This window comes from Ornithorhynchus anatinus, chromosome 11 (assembly GCF_004115215.2).
Source record: "Ornithorhynchus anatinus isolate Pmale09 chromosome 11, mOrnAna1.pri.v4, whole genome shotgun sequence".
In the NCBI taxonomy this organism is placed as follows: domain Eukaryota; kingdom Metazoa; phylum Chordata; class Mammalia; order Monotremata; family Ornithorhynchidae; genus Ornithorhynchus; species Ornithorhynchus anatinus.
Window position 1 is genome coordinate 59,960,515 of NC_041738.1, and position 23,010 is coordinate 59,983,524.

The 23,010-nt window shown below is 58.7% G+C and overlaps 2 protein-coding genes across 5 annotated transcripts in view; one reads left to right on the forward strand and one right to left on the reverse strand.

Annotated features, from left to right (window-relative positions):
* The first annotated feature begins 1,207 nt into the window (after positions 1–1,207).
* G6PC3 (glucose-6-phosphatase catalytic subunit 3) lies at positions 1,208–13,552 on the forward strand. Of its 2 annotated transcripts, none has more exons than XM_039913621.1 (6): positions 1,208–1,241; positions 10,747–10,853; positions 11,398–11,488; positions 11,594–11,712; positions 11,819–11,960; positions 12,625–13,552. In XM_039913621.1, the coding sequence occupies exons 3-6, from the start codon at positions 11,418–11,420 to the stop codon at positions 12,986–12,988; spliced, it is 696 nt and encodes a 231-aa protein (XP_039769555.1). In that variant the 5' UTR covers positions 1,208–1,241; positions 10,747–10,853; positions 11,398–11,417; the 3' UTR covers positions 12,989–13,552. The 2 variants fall into 2 exon arrangements, with proteins under 2 accessions (XP_039769555.1, XP_028930396.1); XM_029074563.1 differs by lacking the exon at positions 1,208–1,241 and adding an exon at positions 8,162–8,443.
* Positions 13,553–15,674: 2,122 nt separating this feature from the next.
* The window catches only part of HDAC5 (histone deacetylase 5), a 43,747-nt gene continuing 36,411 nt past the window's right edge, over positions 15,675–23,010 (reverse strand). For all 3 annotated transcript variants that reach the window (XM_029075164.2, XM_039913448.1, XM_029075163.2), the window contains 12 exons: positions 22,144–22,264; positions 21,895–21,944; positions 21,616–21,723; positions 20,533–20,588; positions 19,601–19,688; positions 19,012–19,131; positions 17,935–18,032; positions 17,703–17,821; positions 17,455–17,588; positions 16,852–16,936; positions 16,524–16,677; positions 15,675–15,821 (listed from right to left, as the gene is read on the reverse strand). In XM_029075164.2, the coding sequence (XP_028930997.1) occupies positions 15,782–15,821; positions 16,524–16,677; positions 16,852–16,936; positions 17,455–17,588; positions 17,703–17,821; positions 17,935–18,032; positions 19,012–19,131; positions 19,601–19,688; positions 20,533–20,588; positions 21,616–21,723; positions 21,895–21,944; positions 22,144–22,264 (1,173 nt within the window). In that variant the 3' untranslated portion in view covers positions 15,675–15,781. The remainder of the gene's footprint in view (positions 15,822–16,523; positions 16,678–16,851; positions 16,937–17,454; positions 17,589–17,702; positions 17,822–17,934; positions 18,033–19,011; positions 19,132–19,600; positions 19,689–20,532; positions 20,589–21,615; positions 21,724–21,894; positions 21,945–22,143; positions 22,265–23,010) is intronic.

Sequence of the window (23,010 nt, forward strand, 5' to 3'; positions counted from 1 at the left end):
ATTATTACCTCACCTCTCTTCTCTCCTTCTACACCCCAGCCCTCACACTTGGCTCCTCTGGTGCTAACTTTCTCGCTGTGCCTCCATCTCTCCCGTCTCGCCGCTGACTCCTGGCCCTGGCCCTGCCTCTGATTTGGAGCCTCCTCCCTTCTCTAATCCGACTGACAATTCCTCTCCCCCACTTCAAAGCCTTATTGTAGGCGCGTCTCCTCCAAGAAGCCTTCCCAGACTAAGCCCCACTTTTCCTCATCTCCCACTCCCTTTTGCATCACCCTGACTTGCTCCCTTTCCTCTTTCCCCCACCCTCCCTGCTCCCAGCCCCACAGCACTTATATCCATAATCTTAATTTATTTGTATTGATATCTGTCTCCCCCCTTCTAGACTATGAACTCATTGTAGCAGGGATTGTCACTGTTTATTTGTTGTCCTGTACTTTCCTAAGTACTTAATACAATGCTCTGCACACAGTAAGCGCTTAATAAATATGATCGAATGAATTAATAAATGAATGTATTAAGCGCTTAGGAAGGTACAATACAGCGATAAACAGTGACATTCCCTGCCCACAACGAGCTGACACTCTAGAGGGGAAAGACAGACATCAATATAAATAAATAAAATGACAGATCTGGATATGAGTGCTTTGGGGCTGGGAGGGGGGAAGAACAAAGGGGGCAAGTCAGGGAGCAGAAGGGAGTAGGAGATGAGGAAAAGTGGGGCTTAGTCTGGGAAGGCCTCTGGGAGGTGATGGGACTTCAATAAAGCTTTGAAGTGGGCTGGGGGGGGGGGTCGCAATACCATTTAAAAAAAGAGAGGGAGGGGAGACTCTGGTCGGGAGGAGGAAAGTAAAGAGGAGGGTAAGGTAGAGGGAGGGGGGGCGGGGGCTGGCTGTATCTCAAGGTGGTAATTTGACCTCTTTCTGGAGGTTCGTCTGGGGTTAGTCACCTCCCCTCTCCCTGCCCGGATTTGGCTCCAAAAACACCAGATGAGACCCACAGTCTCCCACCCCTCTGCCCTGCCCTATTCCTCCCTCTGCCCCCACCCCCAGACACCTAATTCCAGGCATTTCCCTCCCCTAGACTTTGCCCTTCAAAAACTGACAGGGAAGCAGAAGACTCAGACCTGCGGCCTGCCGTGGGACTGGGAAGCAGTGGGGCCTAGAGGATAGGGCCCAGACCTGGGAGTCAGAGGACCTGGGTTCTAATCCTGGCTCTGTCACCTGTCTGCTGTGTGAGCTTGGGTAAGTCACTTCTTTGGGTCTCAGTTCCCTCATTTGTCAAATGGGGATGAAGACATTCAATCAGTCATTTACTGAACGTTTACTGTGTGCAGAGCACTGTACTAAGCACTTGGGAAAGTACAATTCAACAGTAAAGAGTGACATTCCCTGCCCACAACCAGCTTGACTCTATTTATTGCCATTGTTCTTGTCTGTCTGTCTCCCCCAATTAGACTGTAAACCCATCAAACGGCAGGGACTGTCTCTATCTGTTGCCGACTTGTTCCTTCCAAGCGCTTAGTACAGTGCTCTGCACATAGTAAGCGCTCAGTAAATACTATTGAATGAATGAATGAATGAATGAATACAGTCTAGAGGGGAAGAGACAAGATTTGGTGATGGAGCGAATATGTAGGTTGAACATATGCAATCTGATTACCTTGTGTCTACTCTAGCAGTTAGTACTGTGCCTGGCACATAGAAGGATTTAACAAATTCATAATAAAAAAGGGAAACAGTAATAATAATTGTGATGAAAGCAAATCAGGTTGGACTCAGTCCCTGTCCCACCTGGGGCTCACAATCTTAATCCCCATTTGACAGATGAGGGAACTGAGACACAGAGAAGTTACCTGAACTGCCCAAGATCGCACAGCAGACAAGTGGCGGATGTGGGATTAGAACCCAGGTCTTTCTGACTCCCGGGCCTGGGTTCTATCCACTAGGCCACGCTGCTCTCTAGCATGGCTGCCACTGTCAACCGTCAGACAGGAACGGTGTCTTTTACTTCTGCCGAATGTTCCCAAGGGCTCATTAGGGTACTTATTAGAGAAGCAGCGTGGCTCAGTGGAAAGAGCCCGGACTGTGGAGTCAGAGGTCATGGGTTCAAATCCCGGCTCGGCCATTTGTCAGCTGTGTGACTTTGGGCAAGTCACTTAACTTCTCGGTGCCTCAGTTACCTCATCTGTAAAATGGGGATTAAGACTGTGAGCCCCACGTGGAACAACCTGACTCCCTTGTGTCTACCCCAGCGCTTAGAACAGTGCTTGGCACATAGTAAGCGCTTAGCAAATACCAACATTATTATTATTATTATTACTCCGCACACAATCGACAGCACATCTTCTTAGTGAGAAGCAGTGTGGCTCAGTGGAAAGAGCCCGGGCCTGGGAGTCCGAAGGTCATGGGTTCTAATCCCGGTTTCGCCACTTATCTGCTGTGTGACCGTGAGCAAGTCGCTTCACTTCTCTGGGCCTCGGTTCGCTCACCTCTAAAATAGGTATTAAGACTGTGAGCCCCACGTGAGACACGGACTGCGTCCAACCTGATGAACTTATAACTACCCCAGGGCTTTGTACAGTGCCTGGCACGCAGTAAGCACTTAAAAAATCCCACAATAATTATTATTACAATTATTTTCTGAGGCAGTTACCTCCTCTTTAAAAGAGGGATTAAGACCGTGAGCCTTAGCGGATAGAACACGGGCCTGGGAGTCAGAAGGACCTGGGTTCTAATTCTGACTCCTCTACTTGTCTGCTGTGTGGCTTTGGGTGAGTCACTTCCCTTCTCTGGGCCTCAGTTACCTCACAGGAAAATGGGGATTAAGAATGTGAGCCCCATATGGGACGGGGACTGTGTCCAATCTGATTAACTTGTACCTACCCCAGCTCTTAGAACAGTGCTTGACACAGTAAGCACTTAACAAGTACCATGATTATTATTATTACAGGAACTACATAGTATATAGTATGAGCCCCATATAGTACAGGAGCTGCATCCAACCTAATAGCTCATTTATTCATTCTTTCAATAGTATTTATTGAGCGCTTACTATGTGCACAGCACTGTACTAAGCGCTTGGGATGAACAAGTCGGCAACAGATAGAGACAGTCCCTGCCGTTTGACGGGCTTACAGTCTAATCGGGGGAGATGGACAGACAAGAACAATAGCTCATGTGAGCAGGGAATGTATCAGTTTATTGTCGTATTGTACTCTCCCAAGCGCTTAGTACGGTGCTCTGCACACAGTAAACGCTCAATAAATACAATTGAATAATAGTCTTGTATTACACAGAGTTGGTAGGCAGCGTGGCTCAGTGGAAAGAGCCCGGGCTTGGGAGTCAGAGGTCATGGGTTCTAATCCCGGCTCCGCCACTTGCCAGCTATGTGACTTTGGGCAAGTCACTTCACTTCTCTGGGCCTCAGTTACCTCATCTGTAAAGTAGGGATTAAAACTGTGAGCCCCATGTGAGACGTCCTGATCAGCTGGTATCCCCCCAGTGCTTAGAACAGTGCCTTGCACATAGTAAATGCTTAACAAATACCACCATTATTATTATTCCCAGCCCGCAACGAGTTTACAGTTTAGAGGAGGAGACAGATATTAATATGAAGACATAAATTAGGGATTGGTACTTAAGTGCTGTGGAGCTGAGGCGGTGGGGGTGAATAAAGGGAACAAATCAGTTCCCTTTACTTCACTTCTCTGGGCCTCAGTTCCCTCATCTGTAAAATGGGGATTAAGACTGGGAGCCTCACGTGGGACAACCTGATGACCCTGTATCTCCCCCAGCGCTTAGAACAGTGCTCTGCACATAGTAAGCCCTTAACAAATACCAACATTATTATTGTTATTATCAGGGTGACGAAGAAAGGAGTAGGAGAAAAGGAAATGGTGGAGCTTACTCAGGGAAGGCCTCTTGAAGGAGAGATGTGACTTTCATAAGGCTTTGAAGGGGGAAGAGTCATTGTCTGTTGGATTTGAGGAGGGAGGGCCTTCCAGATCAGAGGCAGGACGTGGACCAGGGGTCAGTGGCAAGATAGGTGAGAGCCGGGCCCTCCTCAACCTTTTTACAGTCACTGTGGGTTTTGGAAGAGTAAGAGGAGGAACACAATAGCTAAATTGCAGGATGGTCTACTGGCTAGAGTAGGGGCCCGGGAGTAGGAGGACTTGAGTTTCTAGCTTGATTCTATTTATTTGCTATTGTTTTAATGAGATGTTCTTTCCCTTGATTCTATTTATTGCCATTGTTCTTGTCTGTCCGTCTCCCCCGATTAGACTGTAAGCCCGTCAAAGGGCAGGGACTGTCTCTATCCGTTACCGATTTGTACATTCCAAGCGCTTAGTACAGTGCTCTGCACACAGTAAGTCTCAATAAGTACTATTGAATGAATGAATAGTCTGGCTCTGCTACTTTGGACAAGTCATTTAACTTTGTGCTCAGTTTTCTCATCTGCAGAATGATGGTGGTATTTGTTAAGTGCTTACTATGTGCAAAGCACTGTATGGGGATTCAATACCTGATCTCCCTACCCCTTAGACTATGGGTCCAATATGGAACAGGGACTGTGTCCAACCCGATTAACTTGTACCTATTCCAGAACTTAATAGAATGCTTGGCACATAGAACTTAAAAATATCATCATCATCACCATCATTATTATTATTATTACTAGAGGGAGGGCAGGGTTGCCTGAGGGCTGAGCAGGTAAAGATGCAGAGAGGTCTCTGGGAGTTAAGCACTTAGTATTAAGTACTAAGCAGTGTGGAGAGGCAGCACGGCCTAGCGATGATGATGATGATGTTGGTATTTGTTAAGCACTTACTATGTGCAGAACACTGTTCTAAGATCTGGGGTAGATGCAGGGTAATCAGGTTGTCCCACATGAGGCTCACAGTTAATCCCCATTTTACAGATGAGGGAACTGAGGCACAGAGAAGTAAAGTGACTTGCCCACAGTCACACAGCTGACAAGTGGCAGAGCCGGAATTCGAACCCATGACCTCCGGCTCCCAAGCCCAGGCTCTTTCCACTGAGCCACGCTGCGGATAGAGCACCGGCCTGGGGGGCTCCATCTGTATCTGTAAAAGGGCTCTATCTCTCCCGGGATATCTCTCTGTATCTGTATCGGCTGTATGACCTTGGGCAAGTCACTTCACTTCTCTGGACCTCAGTTAGCTCATGCTGTAAAATGGGGATTAAGATTGTAAGCCTATGTCCAACCCTGTTGGCTTATTTCCACCACAACGCTTAGAATTAATGTCTGTCTCCTCTCTTCCAGACTGTAAACTCATTGCAGGCAGGGAATGTGCCTGTTTATTGTTATATTGTACTCTCCCAAATGCTTAGAACAGTGCTCTGCACCCAGTAAGTGCTCAATAAATACAATTGAATGTATGAATGAATTCACCAAACAGTGCCTGGCACATAAGCACTTAACAAATACCATTATTATTATTCATTCAAGAAACAGCATGGCGTAATGGATAGAGCACAGGCCTGGGAGTCAGAAGGTTATGGGTTCTAATCCTGATCCCACCACATACCTGGTGTGTGGACTTGAGCAGGCCACTTAACTTCTCTGTGCCTCAGTGACCTCATCTGTAAAATGGGGATTAAGACAGTGAACACCATGTGGGACGGGGCCTGTGTCCAATCCAATTTGCTTGTATCTACCCTAGCGCTTAGCACAACGTCTGACACATAGTAAGTGCTTTACAAATGCCATAATAATAATAATAATATTTATTAAGTGCTTACTGTATGTAAAGCACTGTACTAAGTGCTTGAGAAAGTACAATATAGAAATAAACACATTCCCTGCCATATGCACTGCTCAGTACAGGGCTCTGCACATAGTAAGCACTCAATAAATACCAGTGATTGATTGACTGAGTTGGGGTCCTGGGGAGAGAGGGGGAGGAAAGCCTTGGTTGGGGTCTGAGGGAGGGATGATTCATTCGTTCAGTCAATCATATTTATTGAGTGCTTACTACATGCAGAGCACTGTATTAAGCACTTGAAATGTACAACTCAGCAACAGATAGGGATAATCCCTGCCCAACAACGGGCTCACAGTCTAAAAGGGGGAGGCAGACAGCAAAACGAAACAAGTAGTCAGGCATCAATACCATCAAAATAGATAAATGGAATCATAGATATATACACATCATTAATAAAACAGAGTAATAAATAATATATTAAAATATACACAGCAATGATGATGCAACAGCTTGGCAGCCTCCAAGAAGCCTTCCCTGACTAAGCCCTCCTCTCCTCTTTTCCCACTCCTTTCTGCGCCGCTCTGACTTGGACCTTAATAATAATAATAATAATAATAATGGTATTTGTTAAGCGCTTACTATGTGCCAAGCACTGTTCTAAGCACTGGGATAGATTCAACGTTATCAAGTCATCCCACGTGGGGCTCACAGCTTTAACCCCCATTTTACAGCTGCGGTCACTGAGGGCCAGAGAAATTAAGAGACTTGCCCAAGGTCACGCAGCTGACAAGTGGTGCAGTCGGATTTAGAACCCACAACCTCCGACGCCCACGCCTGGGCTCTTTCTACTAAACCACGCTTCTCCTTCATTCATCCTCCTTCCCAGTCCCACAGTACATGGGTATAGATGATAATAATAATGATGATGATGGCATTTGTTAAGTGTTGACTTTGTGCCAAGCACTGTTCTAAGCGCTGATGACAAGGTGATCAGGTTGTCCCACGTGGGGCTCACAGTCTTAATCCCCTCTTTCCAGAGGAGGTAACTGAGGCTCAGAGAAGTGAAATGACTTGCCCAAGGTCACGCAGCTAAGTGGCGGAGCCGGGATTAGAACCCATGACCTCTGACTCCCAAACCCGGCCTCTTTCTGGCTCTGCCACTTGTCAGCTGTGTGACTGCGGGCAAGTCACTTGACTTCTCTGTGCCTCAGTTACCTCGTCTGTAAAATGGGGATTAAGACTGTGAGCCTCACGTGGGACAACCTGATTACCCTGTACCTACCCTAGCGTTTAGAACAGTGCTCTGCACATAAGTAAGTGCTTAACAAATACCAACATTATTATTTCCACTGAGCCCCGCTAGCTCTGTAATTTATGTATTTATATTCCTGTCTGTCTCCCTTTCTAGACTGTGAGCTTGTTGTGGGCAGGGAATGGGCCTCTTTGCTGTTCCACTGCCCTCTCCCAAGCGCTTAGTACAGTGCTTTCCACACGGCAAACGCTCCCTAAACACGATTGAATGAATGAAGCAGCGTGGCTCAGTGGAAAGAACCCGGGCTTGGGAGTCAGAGGTCATGGGTTCGAATCCCACCTCTGCCACTTGGCAGCTGTGTGATGGTGGGCAAGTCACTTCACTTCTCTGTGCCTCTGTGACCTCATCTGGAAAATGGGGATTAACTGTGAGTCTCATGGGGGACAAGCTGATGACCCTGTATCTCCCCCAGTGCTTAGAACAGTGCTCTGCACATAGTAAGCGCTTAACAAATACAAACAGCAGCGTGGCTCAATGGAAAGAGCACGGGCTGGGGAGTCAGAGATCATGGGTTCAAATCCCGGCTCTGCTGCTTGTCAGCTGTGTGACTGTGGGCAAGTCGCTTCACTTCTCTGGGCCTCAGTTCCCTCATCTGTAAAATGGGGATGAAGACCGTGAGCCCACGTGGGACCACCTGATGACCCTGGATCTCCCCCAGCGCTTAGAACATTGCTCTGCACAGAGTAAGCGTTTAACAAATACCAACGTTATTATCCCCCCCCAGCGCTTAGAACAGTGCCCTGCACAGAGTAAGCGCTTAACAAATACCAACATCATTATTAACAAAGACCAACATTATTATGATTGAACCCGATCGAAGGAATGAAGGCCGCGGAGCCGCCAACCCAGACACGTGGGCCCAAGGGGAAACGCCTTCGCGGGCGTTTGGTCCCCTGCGCCGCCCCGTAGCTGGGCAAGGGCGGGAGCCGAGTGGGCGGGGCCTGGGGGGCGCATGCGCAGGGGCGAGAGCGCGAGAGAGCGCGCGCGCGGAAAGGGGGCGTGGCCAGGGCCTGGCGGCGGGGCGCGTGCGCGGAAAGGGGGCGCGTCCCGGACCTGGAGGCGGGGCGGGGATAGGCTGCGTCGGGGCGAGGGGGCGGGGCCTAGCCGGGCGCGCGCGGGGGGGGCGGGGCCGGCGCGCGCCGAGTCAGGATAGACCGACGGGGTCGGGAGGGTCCCCCCGGGGTTGCCATGGAGACGGCCCACGGCGCGGGCATCGCCGTGGCCGAAGCCCTGCAGAACGGGCTGCCCTGGCTGGAGGGCGCGTGGCTGGGGGTCACCTACCTGGGAGACCCCAAGTGCGCCTTCCTCGTCTACTTCCCCGCCGTCTACTACGCCGAGCGGCGCGTCGGGCTGGCCCTGCTCTGGATGGCGCTCGTCTCCGAGTGGCTCAACCTCATCTTCAAATGGTGAGGGCGCCCTCGCCCTGCACAGGGGGCTCCCCCGTCCCCGTCCCCGTCCCCGTCCCCATCCCCATCCCCATCCCCATCCCCATCCCCATCCCGGGTCTGGTCCTGGCTGGGTCAGCGGGGGGGATTCGGGGACGGAGAGGCCAGAGGGGAGGAGGATGGTCTGGGCCCAGTCACTGGGGGAGTGTGTCAGCAGGGGTGTTGCAAAAGTCATGCTGAGGCCTTGCGGGGGGAGAGTCAGGGATGGAAAAGAAAGAATCATTCATTCAATAGTATTTATTGAGCGCTTACTATGTGCGGAGCACTGGACCGAGCGCTTGGAATGGACAAATCGGCAACAGAGACAGTCCCTGCCCTTTGACGGGCTCACGGTCTAATCGGGGGAGACGGACAGACAAGAACGATGGCAATAAATAGAGTAAGGGGAAGAACATCTCATTAAAACAATAGCAAATAAATAGAATCAGGGTGATGTACATCTCATTAAACAAAATAAAGAGGGTGATGAAGATATAGACAGTCGAGCGGAAGAGTACGGTGCTGAGGGGATGGGACGGGAGAGGGGGAGGAGGAGAGGGAGAGGGGGGAGAAGAGGGTTTAGCTGCGGAGAGCTGAAGGGGGGGTGGAGAGGGAGCAGAGGGAAAAGGTGAAGGGGAGGGAAAAGGGGAATCAGAGGTGGAATGGTCCCGGCTGGGTCCCTGGGGGAGAGGCAGAGGTGTGGGGTAGTCGGGGATGGAGAGGGAATCAGAGTTGTTAGGGGGTCCGTGCTGGTTCACAGGCCGGAGAGTCAAGGTTAATAATAATGTTGGTATTTGTTAAGCGCTTACTATGTGCAGAGCACTGTTCTAAGCACTGGGGGAGATACAGGGTCATCAGGTTGGAGAGGGGAGGCTCGGGGCTGTCTGAAGGTCCGGGCTGGGTCACTGGCGGTGAGGGAGGGGCGATGGGTGGTCCACGCTGGGTCACTGGTGGAAAGTCAGGCGTGGGGGAGAGTCAGAGATGTGGGAAGGCCATGCTGGGTCAGTTGTGGTGAGTCGGGGATTGGTGGACCATTTCCTACCCTGAAGATAAGAATGTTGGTATTTGTTAAGCGCTTACTATGTGCAGAGCACTGTACTAAGCACTGGGGTAGATACAGGGTCATCAGGTTGTCCCACGTGAGGCTCCCAGTCTTCATCCCCATTTGACAGATGAGGCCACTGAGGCACAGAGAAGTGAAGTGACTTGCCCACGGTCCCACAGCTGACAAGTGGCAGAGCCGGGATTCGAACCTATGACCTCTGACTCCCAAGCCCGGGCTCTTTCCATTGAGCCACGCTATTTCAAACAGGGCTCAAGGGCGGCCCACCAGCACATGGTGTCTCCTACAGTCCTGGTGCCGCTGACAGAGACGGAGTTCTGGGCCAGCAGGACGGGGGGGGGTGACGGAAGGACTCTTTCTTCCTCTCTCCGCCATCTCCCCCGGAAGGATTTCCCCTCAGACTTTCTTACTCAACTTCCCCCTGCCTGAAGGTTCTGCCCTACTCCTCCCTCACTCTACCTAATGGAGAGAGCCCAGGTCTGGGAGTCGGAAGGGCCTGCGTTCTAATCCCGGCTCCGCCACTTGTCTGCCGTGTGACCTTGGGCCGGTCACTCCACTTCTCTGCACCTCAGTGACCTCATCTGTAAAATAGGGGCGAAGACTGTGAGCCCCATGTGGGACCTGAACTGTGCCCAACCTGATTAGCTTGTATCTACCCCAGCGTTCACTACCGTGTCTGGCACGTAGTAAGTGCTTAACAAATACCGTGATTATTATTAATATTAGCTCATCAAGGGCAGGGAATGTGTCCATTTATTGTTATATTGTACTCTCCCAAGCGCTTAATACAGCGCTCTGCACACAGTAAGTGCTCAATAGACACATCTCCTGACTCCCAGTCCCGCACTCTTACCACTAGACAACGCTGCACTAATGCTCTCTAATGCCCCATTCCCACAGTGCTCAAGGTCCACCTCCTCCAGGAGGCCTTCCTTGACTAAGCCCCTCCTTTCCTCTCCTCCCTCTCCCTTCTGCTTGTTTCCTCTGCTCTCCCCCCCTCCCAACCCCACACCACTTAAGTCCATATCGGTAATTTATTTTTATTCACGTCTCTCTCCCCCTCTAGGCTCTAGGCTTGTTATGGGACAGGGAACGTGTCTGTTTACTGTTATATTGTACGCTCCCAAGGGCATAGTGCAGTGCTCTGCACACGGTGAGCGCTCAATAAATACGATGAAATGAAAGAATGAATGAACGCTCCGTTTCCTCTCCCGCTCCCCAGGTTTCTGTTTGGAGAGAGGCCTTTCTGGTGGGTTCACGAGTCCGGCTACTATAGCCAGGCCCCCGTCCAGGTGCACCAGTTCCCTGTGTCCTGCGAGACGGGGCCCGGTGAGTGTCCTCTCCCCGGCGGGGGGAGGCGGGACGGTGCGGGGGGCTCCCCGGGGGAGGCGCCCTAAGTTCTGTCCACAGGCCCGGGGACCTGCCGGGTGATAGGCTGTGTCCCCCGGAGAAACGGCCTAGCCTAACGAGTAGGGCCCGGGCCTGGGATTCAGAAAGAACTGGGTTCTAATCCAGGCTCTGCCACTTGTCTGCTGCGTGACCTTGGACCAGTCACTTCACTTCTCTGGGCCTCAGTGACCTCATCTGTAAAATGGGGATTAAGACCCTGAGCCCCATGTAAGGCAGGGACTGGGTCCGATCCGATTATCCTTTATCTACCCTAGCACTTTATGCCTGGCACGAAGTAAGTGCTTAAGAAATACCGATATTATTATTACCATTATTATTATTATCTCCTGGAGGAAGGGAAGCCCCCCCGCCTCCAGCTCCTCCTCGGACCCCCCAGCTCCCGGCCTGGCGGGCGCTAATGGCGGGGCAGCCACCCCCAAGCGCGCCCCTCCTCCCGCCCCGTGACCTCTCCGTGTCCCGACAGGGAGCCCGTCCGGCCACTGCATGATCACGGGGGCGGCCCTGTGGCCGGTGATGACCGCGGCATCGGACCTGGTGGCCCGGCGCACTCGGAGGTGAGTGCGGGGCCGGAGGGGGCTGCGACGCAGGGCGGGAGGGGGAGGACCGGGTGGGCAGGCGGGGGAACCCCTCCCCCATCTTCTGCTCCTCCATCTCCGCAGCCGCTGGGTCCAGCTGGTGCCTGCCGTGGCCTACGGCCTCTTCCTGTTGGCCGTCGGCTTGTCCCGGGTCTTCATCTTGGCACACTTCCCGCACCAGGTGCTGGGCGGCCTCGTGGCCGGTGAGCGCGGGGCGCGGTGAGCCCCGGGGAGGAGGGGCCGGGGGGGGCCGGGAGGAGGCCGGGGGGACGTCGGCGGCCCCCTCCCTGAGGACGGCGTCCCCCGCAGGCGCCGCCCTGGGCCGGCTGCTGGCCCCCCAGGTGCCCTTGGAGCGGGAGCTCAGCTTCTATGGGCTGGTAGCCCTGGCGCTGCTGCTGGGAGCCAGCCTCATCTACTGGACCCTCGTCACCCTGGGCTTCGACCTGGCTTGGTGAGCCCCTCCCCCTGCTCGCGCCCAGCCCCCTGCCTCCCCTCCCCTGGACCCCCCACCCCCACCCCCGGCACGCCCTGGGTGCGGGCAGGGGCCTCTCCGTCTCCATCTTGCCTTACCACAACCCCCTTGGGCAGGTGAGCCCGGCCCTCAGGGTGACCCTTGGGGTGAGAGGCGGCCTGGCTTAATGGCTAGAGCCTGAGCCCAGGCGTTCAGGAGGATCTGGGTTCTAATCCCAGCTCTGCCACTTCTCTGCGGTGTGACCGTGGGCAAGTCGCTCCCCTCCCCCGGGTTTAGCCGTAAAATGGGGAGGAAGACTGTGTGAGCCCCCGCGTGTCCAATCTGATTAACCTGTCTCTACCCCAGCGCTTCAAGGAGTGCTTGGCCCATAGTAAGCACTATGGTATTTATTAAGCGCTAACTATGCGCCAGGCACTGTACTGAGAGCCGGGGTAGATACAAGCAGATCAGATGGGACCCGGTCCCTGTCCCACATGGGGCTCAGTCTTCATCCCCACGTTTGACGGGTGAGGTGACCGAGGCCCCAGAGAAGCGAAGCGACTCGCCCAAGGCCCCACAGCGGCGTCGCCCCGGCCCGCCACCCCGGGCGGCCCCCGGCCCCTCCGCCGGCCCCTCTGACCCCTCCGTCCCCCCTCCCCACCAGGTCGATCCAACTGGCCTCCAAGTGGTGCGAGCGGCCCGAGTGGCTGCACCTGGACACGAGGCCCTTCGCCTCCCTGGGCCGGGACGCGGGCACGGCCTTGGGGCTGGGGGTGGCCCTGCACTCGCCCTGCTACGCCCGGCTGCGGCGGGAGCGGTTGGGGCCCGGCCAGCGGGTGGCCTGCCTGCTCCTGGCCCTGGGCGCGCTGCAGGCGCTGGGCGCGCTGGGCCAGCCCCACCAGCTCACCCTCTTCTACGTCCTCAACTTCCTGAAGGCCGTGCTGGGCCCCTGCGTGGTGCTGGCCCTGGTGCCCTGGCTGGTCCACAGCCTCAGCCCCAGGGGGGCCGCTCCCCCGCACGCCCAGTGAGCCCCCCGCTCCCCACGGCGGCCCACCCCTCTCCCTGCGGTCGGTCCCCCCCGCCGCCGGGCATCGGAGGGGACCGTGACCCGAGGACGGGGCCGCGGGCCGGGACCGGGCCGACTCCGTCCCCCTCGGCCCCGCTTCCTCTTCCACGCGCCCGGGCCGGGAGCCCCGGAGCCCCCGCCGCCGCCGTCTCTCCCCAGTGGGCCGGGGGCAGCCGCCGGGCGCCGCCGACCCAGGGCGCTCCTCTTACGGCCCGGGACCGAGGCCCCGGCCCCCGCTCCCCTTCCTCCCCCGCCTTCGTCGGTCTCAGGGTCCTCTGGCTACCCTCACTCCCTCCCGCCGCGACGGCGGCCCGAGGAACTCCGTTCCGGCCCCCGGGGGCCGGGGAGGCCTCAGCAACCGCGGCAGAGGCGGGGAGCCCTCGTGGGAGCGGCCCCTGGCCGGGGACACCCGGAAACCCCAGCTCTTCGTCCGGCTCCTCCCTCGGCCTGCTGCTGCGTGGCCTTGGGCGAGCCACTTCCCCTCACCTCTGAGTCTGTTTCCTCATCTGTAAAACGGGGAAGAGATCCTGCCCCCGCCTCCCCCCCCCCCCCCCCCCGTATCCTCAGATTGTGAGCCCCACCCTGGGGCAGGGACTGTGTCCGCACCCATCGTTCCGGATCCACTGCAGTGCTCAGCACGGTGTTCGGCACCTAGGAAGCGCTTAATAAACACCTCGTATCGTCACCTTCTCTGTTAACCCCGTTATCGTATCCAGGTCTTCCCCACGAGGCCCCCTCCTCCCCAGGGACCAGCCGTCTCTACCGGGGCCCCGCCACCCCGGCGGGCGGACGGGAGAGGCCCCGGCCTACGGGGAGGGACCCCTCAGCTCTAGGACACCCCCCCGCGCCCCCTCGGAACAGAGATGCCAGCCCACAGCGGGCACTGCCAGAATCCAGTTTATTTACACAAGGACAAACAGTCTAACAGATTACAAAATACTCAACTGAAATCCAATACCCAGAGAAAGAGACAAGGAAGCGGGGGCGGGGGAGGGTGGCGCACGGAGCCGGGAGGGGGTCGGGGCCGGGACGCCGGTGGCCCGGCTCCCCCGTGGCCGAGGCCGCGGACCCTCCCCTCGCCGGGGAGAGGGGTCTCGCACACACGGTGACACACGTAGCCCACGCGACACGGACAAGCGGCGGGGAGAAGCGACAGCTAAGAGAGGCCCGAGCTCCCCCCCTGCTCCTGTGGGAACAGGAAGCGCGTAAACAGGCTGGCGGGACCTCGAGCTGGAGCGGGGGGACGTACTTGGGGGTGGGGGCCTCGCCCCACCAGCTCCTCCTCGCTGCTCTGGGCTCTCGGGGTCGGTCTGTTCGCCCCCTCCTCGGACACCCCCCCTCCTTCCCCTGGGGAGATGGCACCCCGAGGGCCCGGGAGGGGCCCGAGCTCGGGGGAGCCAGCCCCCCTCCCCGGCGCTGGGGCCTTGGGGCGAATTCATTCGTTCACTCATTCAATCGTATTTATGGAGCGCTTTCTGTGTGCGGAGCACTGTGCTAAGCGCTTGGGAGAAGACAGCAGAACAATAACGGACACATTCCCTGCCTAAGCCAGGCAGCCCCCCCGGAGGAGGCGGGTTGGGCGGGTGGGAGCAGGGTTGGCTTCGACCGACCCCCGTCGGTACCCGCCGGCCCCCGGACTGCCGGGAGTGGGGCAGGGCTGAACGAGTCAGGGGCTCGGGTGGCATCCGCCCGAGCGGGGCGTGCCAGCTCTGGCGGGGAAGGGCCCGTGGCCACGCGGTAGGAGGGTCTCACGGCCCGGGCCGCCCCCCCCGCCTCCCGGGGACCACGTCCTCGCCCCGTGATTTGCCCACGGGGAAGACTGGGATAAGCCCCCCGGGGGCCCCCTCGGGGTCCCGGAGCGCCCGCCCCACCTCCCCGGGACGGGGGGCTCCCAGCCGGGTCCCCCGGCCTCCCCGGCCTCGTCCAGCCAGGCCCCCCGGCTCCGTCGGAAGCGTGAAATGAGGGGGGGGGGGCCGGCGGGGACACGAACGGCGGTACAGGCGGCAGAGAGAGCGGAGACAGAACACGAGGCGGCGACGGCGGCGGCCCCCGGTGGGCCCCTCTTCCGCCCGGAGCCGGGACGGGAGGGGGCGGCGCCGCTGGATTTCCGCTCGGAGGATGGGAGGTGGAGGCAGGGAAGCAGGGAGGCTGGGAGGCAGGGAGGCAGGGAGGGCTACAGAGAAAGTTAAGGCGTTTCCCCGTGAAAGTGGCCGAATCCAAGGCACCGTACACTCAGTCCTGCCCTCTCTTCTAACCCGGGGGCCTACAGGCCCAGCCCGGCCCAGCCCGGCCCAGCCCAGTTCCCCAGAGATGGGGCCGTGGAACGCTGAGGGGAGGGAGAAAGCCCGAAAAGGGAGCAAGAGGGGGAGAGAGAGAGGGGAGGGAGAAGAGAGGGAGAGTGGGGAGAAGAGAGGAAGGTGGGGGGGGAAGAGAAGAGGGAGAGAAGGGGGAGATGAGAGGGAGAGAGGGGAGAACAGGAGAGGGGAAGAGAGGGGAGAAGAAGGGAAGAGAGGAGAAGGGGGGAGAGAGGGAGGATGGAGAGAGGGAGGAGAGTCGGTGCCTCTCCCTGGGTCCGCATGAACCGGGTGATGCTGGGGGCTCGGTGGGGTGGGAGGGGTGAGGCTGAGAGATGGACACGGCAGACGCTGTCGGGTGTGTGACTTTTTCTTTTTAATAGAAAAAATAAACAAAATCACAATGACGAGCCCCAGAGCGGGCGGACGGGCGGACGGGCGGACGGGCGGGCGTCTGTCCGTCACACCGCGGGCTCCTGCTCCATGGGCTCTTCCGCCGGCCTGTGGGGGCAAGCAGAGGGACCGGGGCCCCGTCAGGGCTTCGCCGGGGGCCGGCCGAGGCGGGAGGGAGGGAGCCGGGGGAGCGGGGAGGGAGGAGGAGCGAGAGAAGCACGTGGCGCAAAGAAGCGGCGAGGCCTGGTGGCTAGAGCCCGGGCCTGGGAGTCAGAAGGAGCTGGATTCCAATCCCGGCTCCGCCACTAGTCTGCTGGGTGGCCTTGGGCAACTCGCTTCACTTCTCTGGGCCTCTGTTATCTCATCTGGAAAACGGCGATTAAGAGTGGGAGCCCCACGTGGGATAGGGATGGCGTCCCACCCGATCAGCTTGCAATAATAATACTGTTAAGCGCTTACTATGCGCCAAGTACCGTTCAAAGAGCCGGGGTAGATACAAGTTAATCGGGTCAAACACGGTCCCCCGTCCCACGTGGGGCTCACGGTCTCCACCCCCATTTTCCAGACGAGGTAACCGGGGCCCAGAGAAGTGAAGCGACCTGCTCAGGGTCACACGGCAGCCGAGTGGCGGAGCTGGGATTAGAACCCATGACCTCGACCCCGGGCCCGTGCTCCATCCGCTACGCCACATCTACTCCGGCACTTCGTACAGTGCCTGGCACCTGGTAAGCGCTCAACTAATCCCCCGATAATTATCCTTCTTAAGAGGGAGGAGGGGGGAAGGTGGAAAGGGGTGCCGGGGGAGCTCACCTGGGGAGGAGGTCGGGCCCGGCCTGCTCCGCGCCCACAGATAGCAGCGCCATGGCGCTCACCGTCTCCGCCTCAGCCCCTTCGCCCTCCTGCGCCTCCAGCAGCGATCGCCCCAGCCCGGCCGCGCTGCGCTGGACACAGCTCCAGTGTTTGCCTGGGGGAGGGGACGGGGACAGGGACGGGGGGACGGACGGAGGGACGGACGGAGGGTCTCACCCAGGCAACCTGAGCCCCCGGCAGCCGCAGCCCGGCGGGACCCCTCCCGTCCTCCCCCGAACCGCCTGCTGTTCCCCGGAGCCCCCTCCCCGCCTCCCCCCACCCGGCTCACTCTGGATTTCGATGACTTTCTCCAGGGTGGTCACGGCGTTCACGTTGGGCCTCTGCTGCAGCACGGCTTCGTCCAGGGGCTCCAGCTGGGGCCGGGGGCCGGGCGGGTGAGGGAGGGGAATGAGGACGATTGCGGGGAATTGGGAGAGGCGTCGCGGGACACCGTGAGGGAGACGGGGACACAGAGGGGAAGGAGAAAGTGTTGGGGTGAGGGAGGCCAGGGAGGGAGGCCAGGGAGTCGGAGACATCCGTCCGCCCCCTCCCTGCTCCCCCCCCATTCATTCGTTCAATCGTACTTATTGAACGCTTACTGTGTGCAGAGCACTGTGCTAAGCGCTGGGGAGGGTACAGTGCGACAATAAAGAGATACCTTCCCTGCCCACGACGAGCTTACGATCTAGAGGGGGAGGGTGGCCAGCCCCCCAGAGAAGGGGCCCGACTCACGGCCGGGAGGCCGGCAGACCCACGTCCACCCCGTGTTCGGCCCTAGGTCCGGACCGGCCGCCTCAAAGACCCCCATCCTCCGGACTGGGCCGGCGGAGGAGTCCTCCGGGCCGAGCCCTCCGGGAGCGGACGTCCCTCCCCCGCGCCCCACGACGCTCACCTCCACGCTGAGCAGGGCCGAGACGCAGGCCTCTGAGGCGTCGCAGATGGCCGTCAGATCGTGGCCCCCCTCCAGGGCCAGGACCACCCGGCCCCCCGCCAGCTTCATCAGCTGTCTGGTCAGGTGGCCGAAACCTGGGGCGGGCGAGGCGGGCTCTGCTGGGGCTCCGGGGTCCCCCGGGCGCCCCTCCGTCCCTCCGCCCACCGGCTGGGACCCGAGGCCCCGGCCCCTCCCACCCCGCCACTTACATCTGGCTGTGACGGAGTAGCCGCCCAGCGGGGACAGGTGGCCCTCGACCGCGTCGAAGCCGGCGGACACCAGGACCACGTCGGGGGAGAACTCGTGGGCGATGGGCATCACCACTGTCCTGCCAGGGGGAAGGGCGAGGCTGGCTCAGGGACCCCCCCCCGCCGGGCCCCCGCCCCCGTGCCGCCCGCCTCCCGCGGCGCCCGCCTCCCCGAGCCCCCGCTCCGCCCGCACCTGAAGGCCGTCAGGTACTCCACGTCCCCGATGGGGGGCTCCACGCCGCCCGTCCAGGCCACGTTCACGTTGAAGCCCGTGCCCGGTCCGCCGCCCACCTGGCACCGGGAGAGGGGCGTCACCCGGGCGACGCTCAGGGGCGTGCCTATCCCCGGACCCCACGGGGCGCCCGCCCAGCCCGTTCCGCTGCCCCTCCGTGGGCCTCGGCCTCTGCCCCCTCGCTGCCCCCGCCCGGCCCTTCCCGCCCCGATGGCCACTGGCAGCCTCCCCCTCCAGGAAGCCTTCCCCCAGAGGGCCCCCACCATCCAAGCGCCCCACCCCGACCCCGTGACCGCCCCATGCGCCTATCCCCCATTCTGGCAGGGGCTCTCAGGAGATACCCGGCCTTCCCCGGCCATCTGGGGGAGAATGTTCTTGGCACTACCCTCTACCACACAGCTGGGGTGAGGGCCAGTTATTAATAATAACAATATTAATGATGATGATGATGATGACGACAGACCTCGATAAGCGCTCACTACGTGCCAAACACCGTTCTAAGCACTGGGATAGATACACCTTAATCAGGTTGGACACGGTCCCTGTCCCACGTGGGGCTCACGGTCTCCATCCCCATTTTCCAGATGAGATCACCGAGGCCCAGTGAAGTGACTGGCCCGAGGCCACACAGCGGACGTGTGGCAGAGCCGGCATCAGAATCCAGGACCTTCTGACTCCCAGGTCCGGGCTGTAGCCACTAAGCCACGCTGCTTCTACAAGCCCACTCCCACCCTCCGCCGCACTGAGAAGCAGCGAGGCTCAGTGGAAAGAGCACAGGCTTGGGAGTCAGAGGTCATGGGTTCGTATCCCGGCTCGGCCACTTGTCGGCTGTGTGACTTTGGGCGAGTCACTTCACTTCTCGGTGCCTCAGCTACCTCATCGGTAACACGGGGATTAAGACTGTGAGCCCCAAGTGGGTCAAGGTAATTCCCCTGTGTCTACCCCAGCGCTTAGAACAGTGCTCGGCACATAGTAAGCGCTTAACAGATACCAACGTTATTATTATTGTGCAGAGGTTGGAGGGAGGGGTCCCCACACCTCCTCGGGGGCTCCGCTGCCCGGGAAGAAGTTCCCGTTGTCATAGCGATGCAGAGAGATGTAGAGCACGGAGGGGTCACTGTAGAAAGCTTGCTGCGTCCCGTTGCCGTGGTGGATGTCCTATTGGGGGGCGGGAGGGGGACAGGGGAGGTCGGCAGGGGTTAGGCTGCAAACTCAATCCAACAGGCCCCAGCGGGCAGCGGCCCAAAGCCAACCCCGGGTGACCGCTGCCCAGGGGAGGGGCAGGCACCGGAACCCGGACGTCCGGGGAGGCGTGGGTGCGGCCAGGTGGTGTGCGGGGCTGTCCCGAAGGGAGGCAGCCTGCAACCACCTGGATATGGTGGGGGGAGGGACGGGGCGGTGGGCAGGGGGATGGGGGCAGCCATCTGACAGCCGCGACCAACCGGCGCCAGAGAGGGACCGAGGGTCTCCTCGGCACCCTCGACCCCGCGGGACTTGCCGGACCAGCCCGAACTGGCCCAGAGGCAGAGGGGAGTGGCAGAGATGGCCCTGGAGGGTGATGGGCCCGAGCCCCTGGCCCCGTGGCCGGCCTCTCTCGAGCGCCCGGAGTGGGCAGCAGCTCACTCACCCAGTCGACGATGAGGACTTTGCCCACGCTCAGCTTCTGCTGCAGGAGTTTGGCAGTGATGGCCACCGAGTTGAAGAAGCAGAAGCCCCTGTTGGGGCCAAGAAGGGGGGTGAGCCTAGGCTCCACCCCGGGCCGGGTCGGGCAGAGGAGGGAGGGTCCCGAGAAGGGGTCTGTGGCTTGGCAGGGGGGAGGCAGACAGTGCTAAGCGCTGGGGAAGGAGCGTGGTAATCAGAGGAATGCAGAATCTGCCCCACCAGTCCAAGAGGGAGGGAGAGCGGGGATCTCATCCCACTCAACCGATGGTATTCATGGAGCGCGCGGGGCGCGCAGGGCACCGTACTGGGCGCTTAAGAGAGTACAAGACGATACAATTCACACACACGCTCCCCGCCCTCAAGGAGCTTAGAGTCTAGAGCGGGGAGACAGATTCAAATAAATGACCAAAGGGCGAAGTGGATGAAAGGGCCAAGTTCACGGGCGATGCAGGGAGAGGGAGCAGAGGAAATGAGGATTTAGCCGGGGAAGGCTTCGCAGGAGATGTGATTTTAGGAAGGCTTTGAAGGTGGAGAGATTGGTGGACGATCAGCTGTGAAGGGGGAGGGAGTTCCAGGTCAGAGGGAGGATGTGGAAAATCGAGGTAGAGTGAGGAAGTTGGCATTAGAGGAACGGAGTGTACAGGATGGGTCGTAGAAGATCGATGAGGTGAGGTAGGAGGGCGAGAGCTGATGGAGCGCCTAAAGCCGACGGTAAGGCTTCTCCGTTCCGTGCGGAAGCGGATGGGCAACCACCGGAGGATTCTGAGGAGAGGGGAGAACTGACAACGTATTTTTAGGAAAATAATTCAGGCAGCAGAATTGAAGTATGGACCGGAGTGGGGAGAGACTGGCAGCAGGGAGGACAGAGGAGGAGGGCGGCGGGCGGTGAGTACTTACATGGCGGTGGATTCCTCCGCATGGTGTCCCGGGGGGCGGATGATGGCAAACCCATTCTGGAAGCCGACAGACCGATAGAGGAGAGAAAAGTGAGCTGTCACATGATCACAGGACTCCCCTTACCCCTTTCCTTGCCCAGGTGGGAAGAACTGACTGATAATATACTACTTCTAATAATAATTCTGGTATTTGTTAAATACAAATAAATGATACTAATTTTGGTATTTTTTAAGCACTTACTACGTGCCAGGCACTGTATTAAGCCCTACGGTGGATACAAGCAAATCGGGTTGGACACAATCCCCGTCCCACGTGGGGCTCGCAGTCTCAATCCCCATTTTACAGATGAGGGAACTGAGGCCCAGAGAAATGAAGTGACTCGACTTCAAGGTCACCTAGCAGACAAGTGGCAGAGCCAGGATTAGAACCCATGAAATTATGGGATGCGCTACGTGCTCGCTGGGTGCCAGGCACTGTTCTAAGCGCTGGGGTGGATACAAGCAAAAATCAGGTTGGACACAGTCCCCGTCCCTCATGGGGCTCACAGATTTAATCCCCATTTTACAGATGAGGTAACTGAGGCACAGAGAAGTTGAGCGACTTGCCCAAGGCCACCCAGCAGACAAACGGCAGAGCCGGGATTAGAATACGACTGAGAGTTGTTAAGTGCATACTACGTGCCAGGCACCGTACCAAACGTTGGGGTGGGTACAAGCAAATCGGGTTGGACGCGGTCTTAATCCCCGTTTCGCAGTCGAGGAAACCGAGGCACAGAGAAGTCGCCCAAGGTCACCCAGCGGACAGGTGGCGGAGCCGGGATTAGAGCCCGGGTCCTTCTAACTCCCAGTTCCGTGCTCCATCCACTAGGCCATGCTGCTTCTCCTAAGGTTCGAGGCCCCCGGTGTTGGGGCTGCGGATTGTGCCACGCAGAAGGGAAGGGAGGAGAGGAGACGGGAGGAAAGGGGAGGGGAAGAGAGGCCGGGAGCCCGAAGGAGAGGACGGGCAGGGAGAGCAGGGGCGAGGACGATTTTGTGTGGGTCGCCCCCGCCCCCCGCCCTTCTCCCGAACCCGGCCAGCCCTCACCTTGAGCTCCCCCGCAGCCACCTTGAAGGCCAGTTCCACCAGGCAGCCCACCGCCATGCGCACCGCACTGGAGCTGTGCATCTCGTTCCACACCGTGTCACTGTCCACCTGCCGGCCACCGGGCGGTCAGCACGATCCCCTCCCTCCCCCCTCCATCCCCCGAATCCCCAGGGCAGGGCCAGGGCCAGGAGGAGAAGAGGAGACGGAGGCGAGGTCCGGGGGAGGGAGCGGCAACCCGGGCGCCCCTTTTCCACCCCCACGGCTGGGCCCGGCACTCACCCCGATGCCCCCGCAGGGCAGCACGGCGTACATCTTCTGGCTGATGGGGCCTGCGGGTGGAGGAGAAAAGCGTCCTGGACGGGCGGACCGGACCGGACCAGGGCGCCCGGGGGACGGGACAGAGAGAGTGGGGGGCAGCCCGACCCCAGCCTCACATCACAGACAGGAAGGGGTTTTGCCCCAGAGCCCTCTTCCCTCCTACCCGCCCCGCCCCGGATCCGCCCCCGCCCCCGCCCGCCGGCTCCTGACCCAGCAGCTTCTTGCTGTCGAGCTTCTGCCGGTTGAGGGGGCTGGTCCCGTAAAGCAGGGTGTGCGGCTCCGAATGCACCGTCTGGATCTCGTCCAGCGTGGCCTTGCGGCCCCGGATCCGCTGCCGGACGGTGGGCGGGGGAGGGGGTCGATGAAGGCGCTTCTCCTCCTTCCCCGATTAAGCCCCCCTTTCCTCTCCTCCCACGCCCTCCTGCGTCACCCTGACTTGCTTCCTTCATTCATCCCCCGTCCCGGCCCTTCAGCGCTTCTAAATCTGCAACTTATTTATTTCTATTCATGTCCATCCGCCCCCCTAGACTGTAAGCTCGTTATGGGCAGGGAATGTGTCCGTTATATCGTTCTATTATCCTCTTTCAAGTGCTTAGTACAGTGCTCTGCACACAGTAAACGCAGTGTATATGATTGAATGAACGAAGGGGACAATGAGCTGGCTCATTCCTCCCTCATCCAGGCCGCTCCTGCAGACCCCCCAACGGGCCATCCTCCGGTCTCCCCCTCCCCCTCCGTCGTATCTCCCCTTGCCCTTAGAGCAATCCTGAGCCCCCGGAGACTCCATGGGATGGAGGGAGGTGGGGGAGAGGGTTCGGGGAGAGGGCAGAGGAATGCCCCCTCCTACCATACCTCACGGCTTTCCGGCTTCAGTCCGGCCCGCACGCTTCATTCCTCTCACGCCAATCTACTCACTGTTCCTCCATCTCGTCTACCTCGCTGCCAACCTCTTGCCCGCATCCTGCCTCTGGCCTGGAACGCCCTCCCTCTTCATATCCAACAGATACTGACTCCTTCCCCGCTTCAAACCCTTACTGAAGACCCATCTCCTCCAAGAGGCCTTCCCCGACTAGGCCC

Bases quoted from the DNA above. Each gene is read 5' to 3' on its own strand.
- G6PC3 (XM_029074563.1), top strand. From the start codon at position 8,226: ATGGAGACGGCCCACGGCGCGGGCATCGCCGTGGCCGAAGCCCTGCAG. The intron at 8,444-10,746 runs GTGAGGGCGCCC...CCCGCTCCCCAG, and splicing joins CTCAACCTCATCTTCAAATG to GTTTCTGTTTGGAGAGAGGC. The intron at 11,489-11,593 runs GTGAGTGCGGGG...CCATCTCCGCAG, and splicing joins GTGGCCCGGCGCACTCGGAG to CCGCTGGGTCCAGCTGGTGC.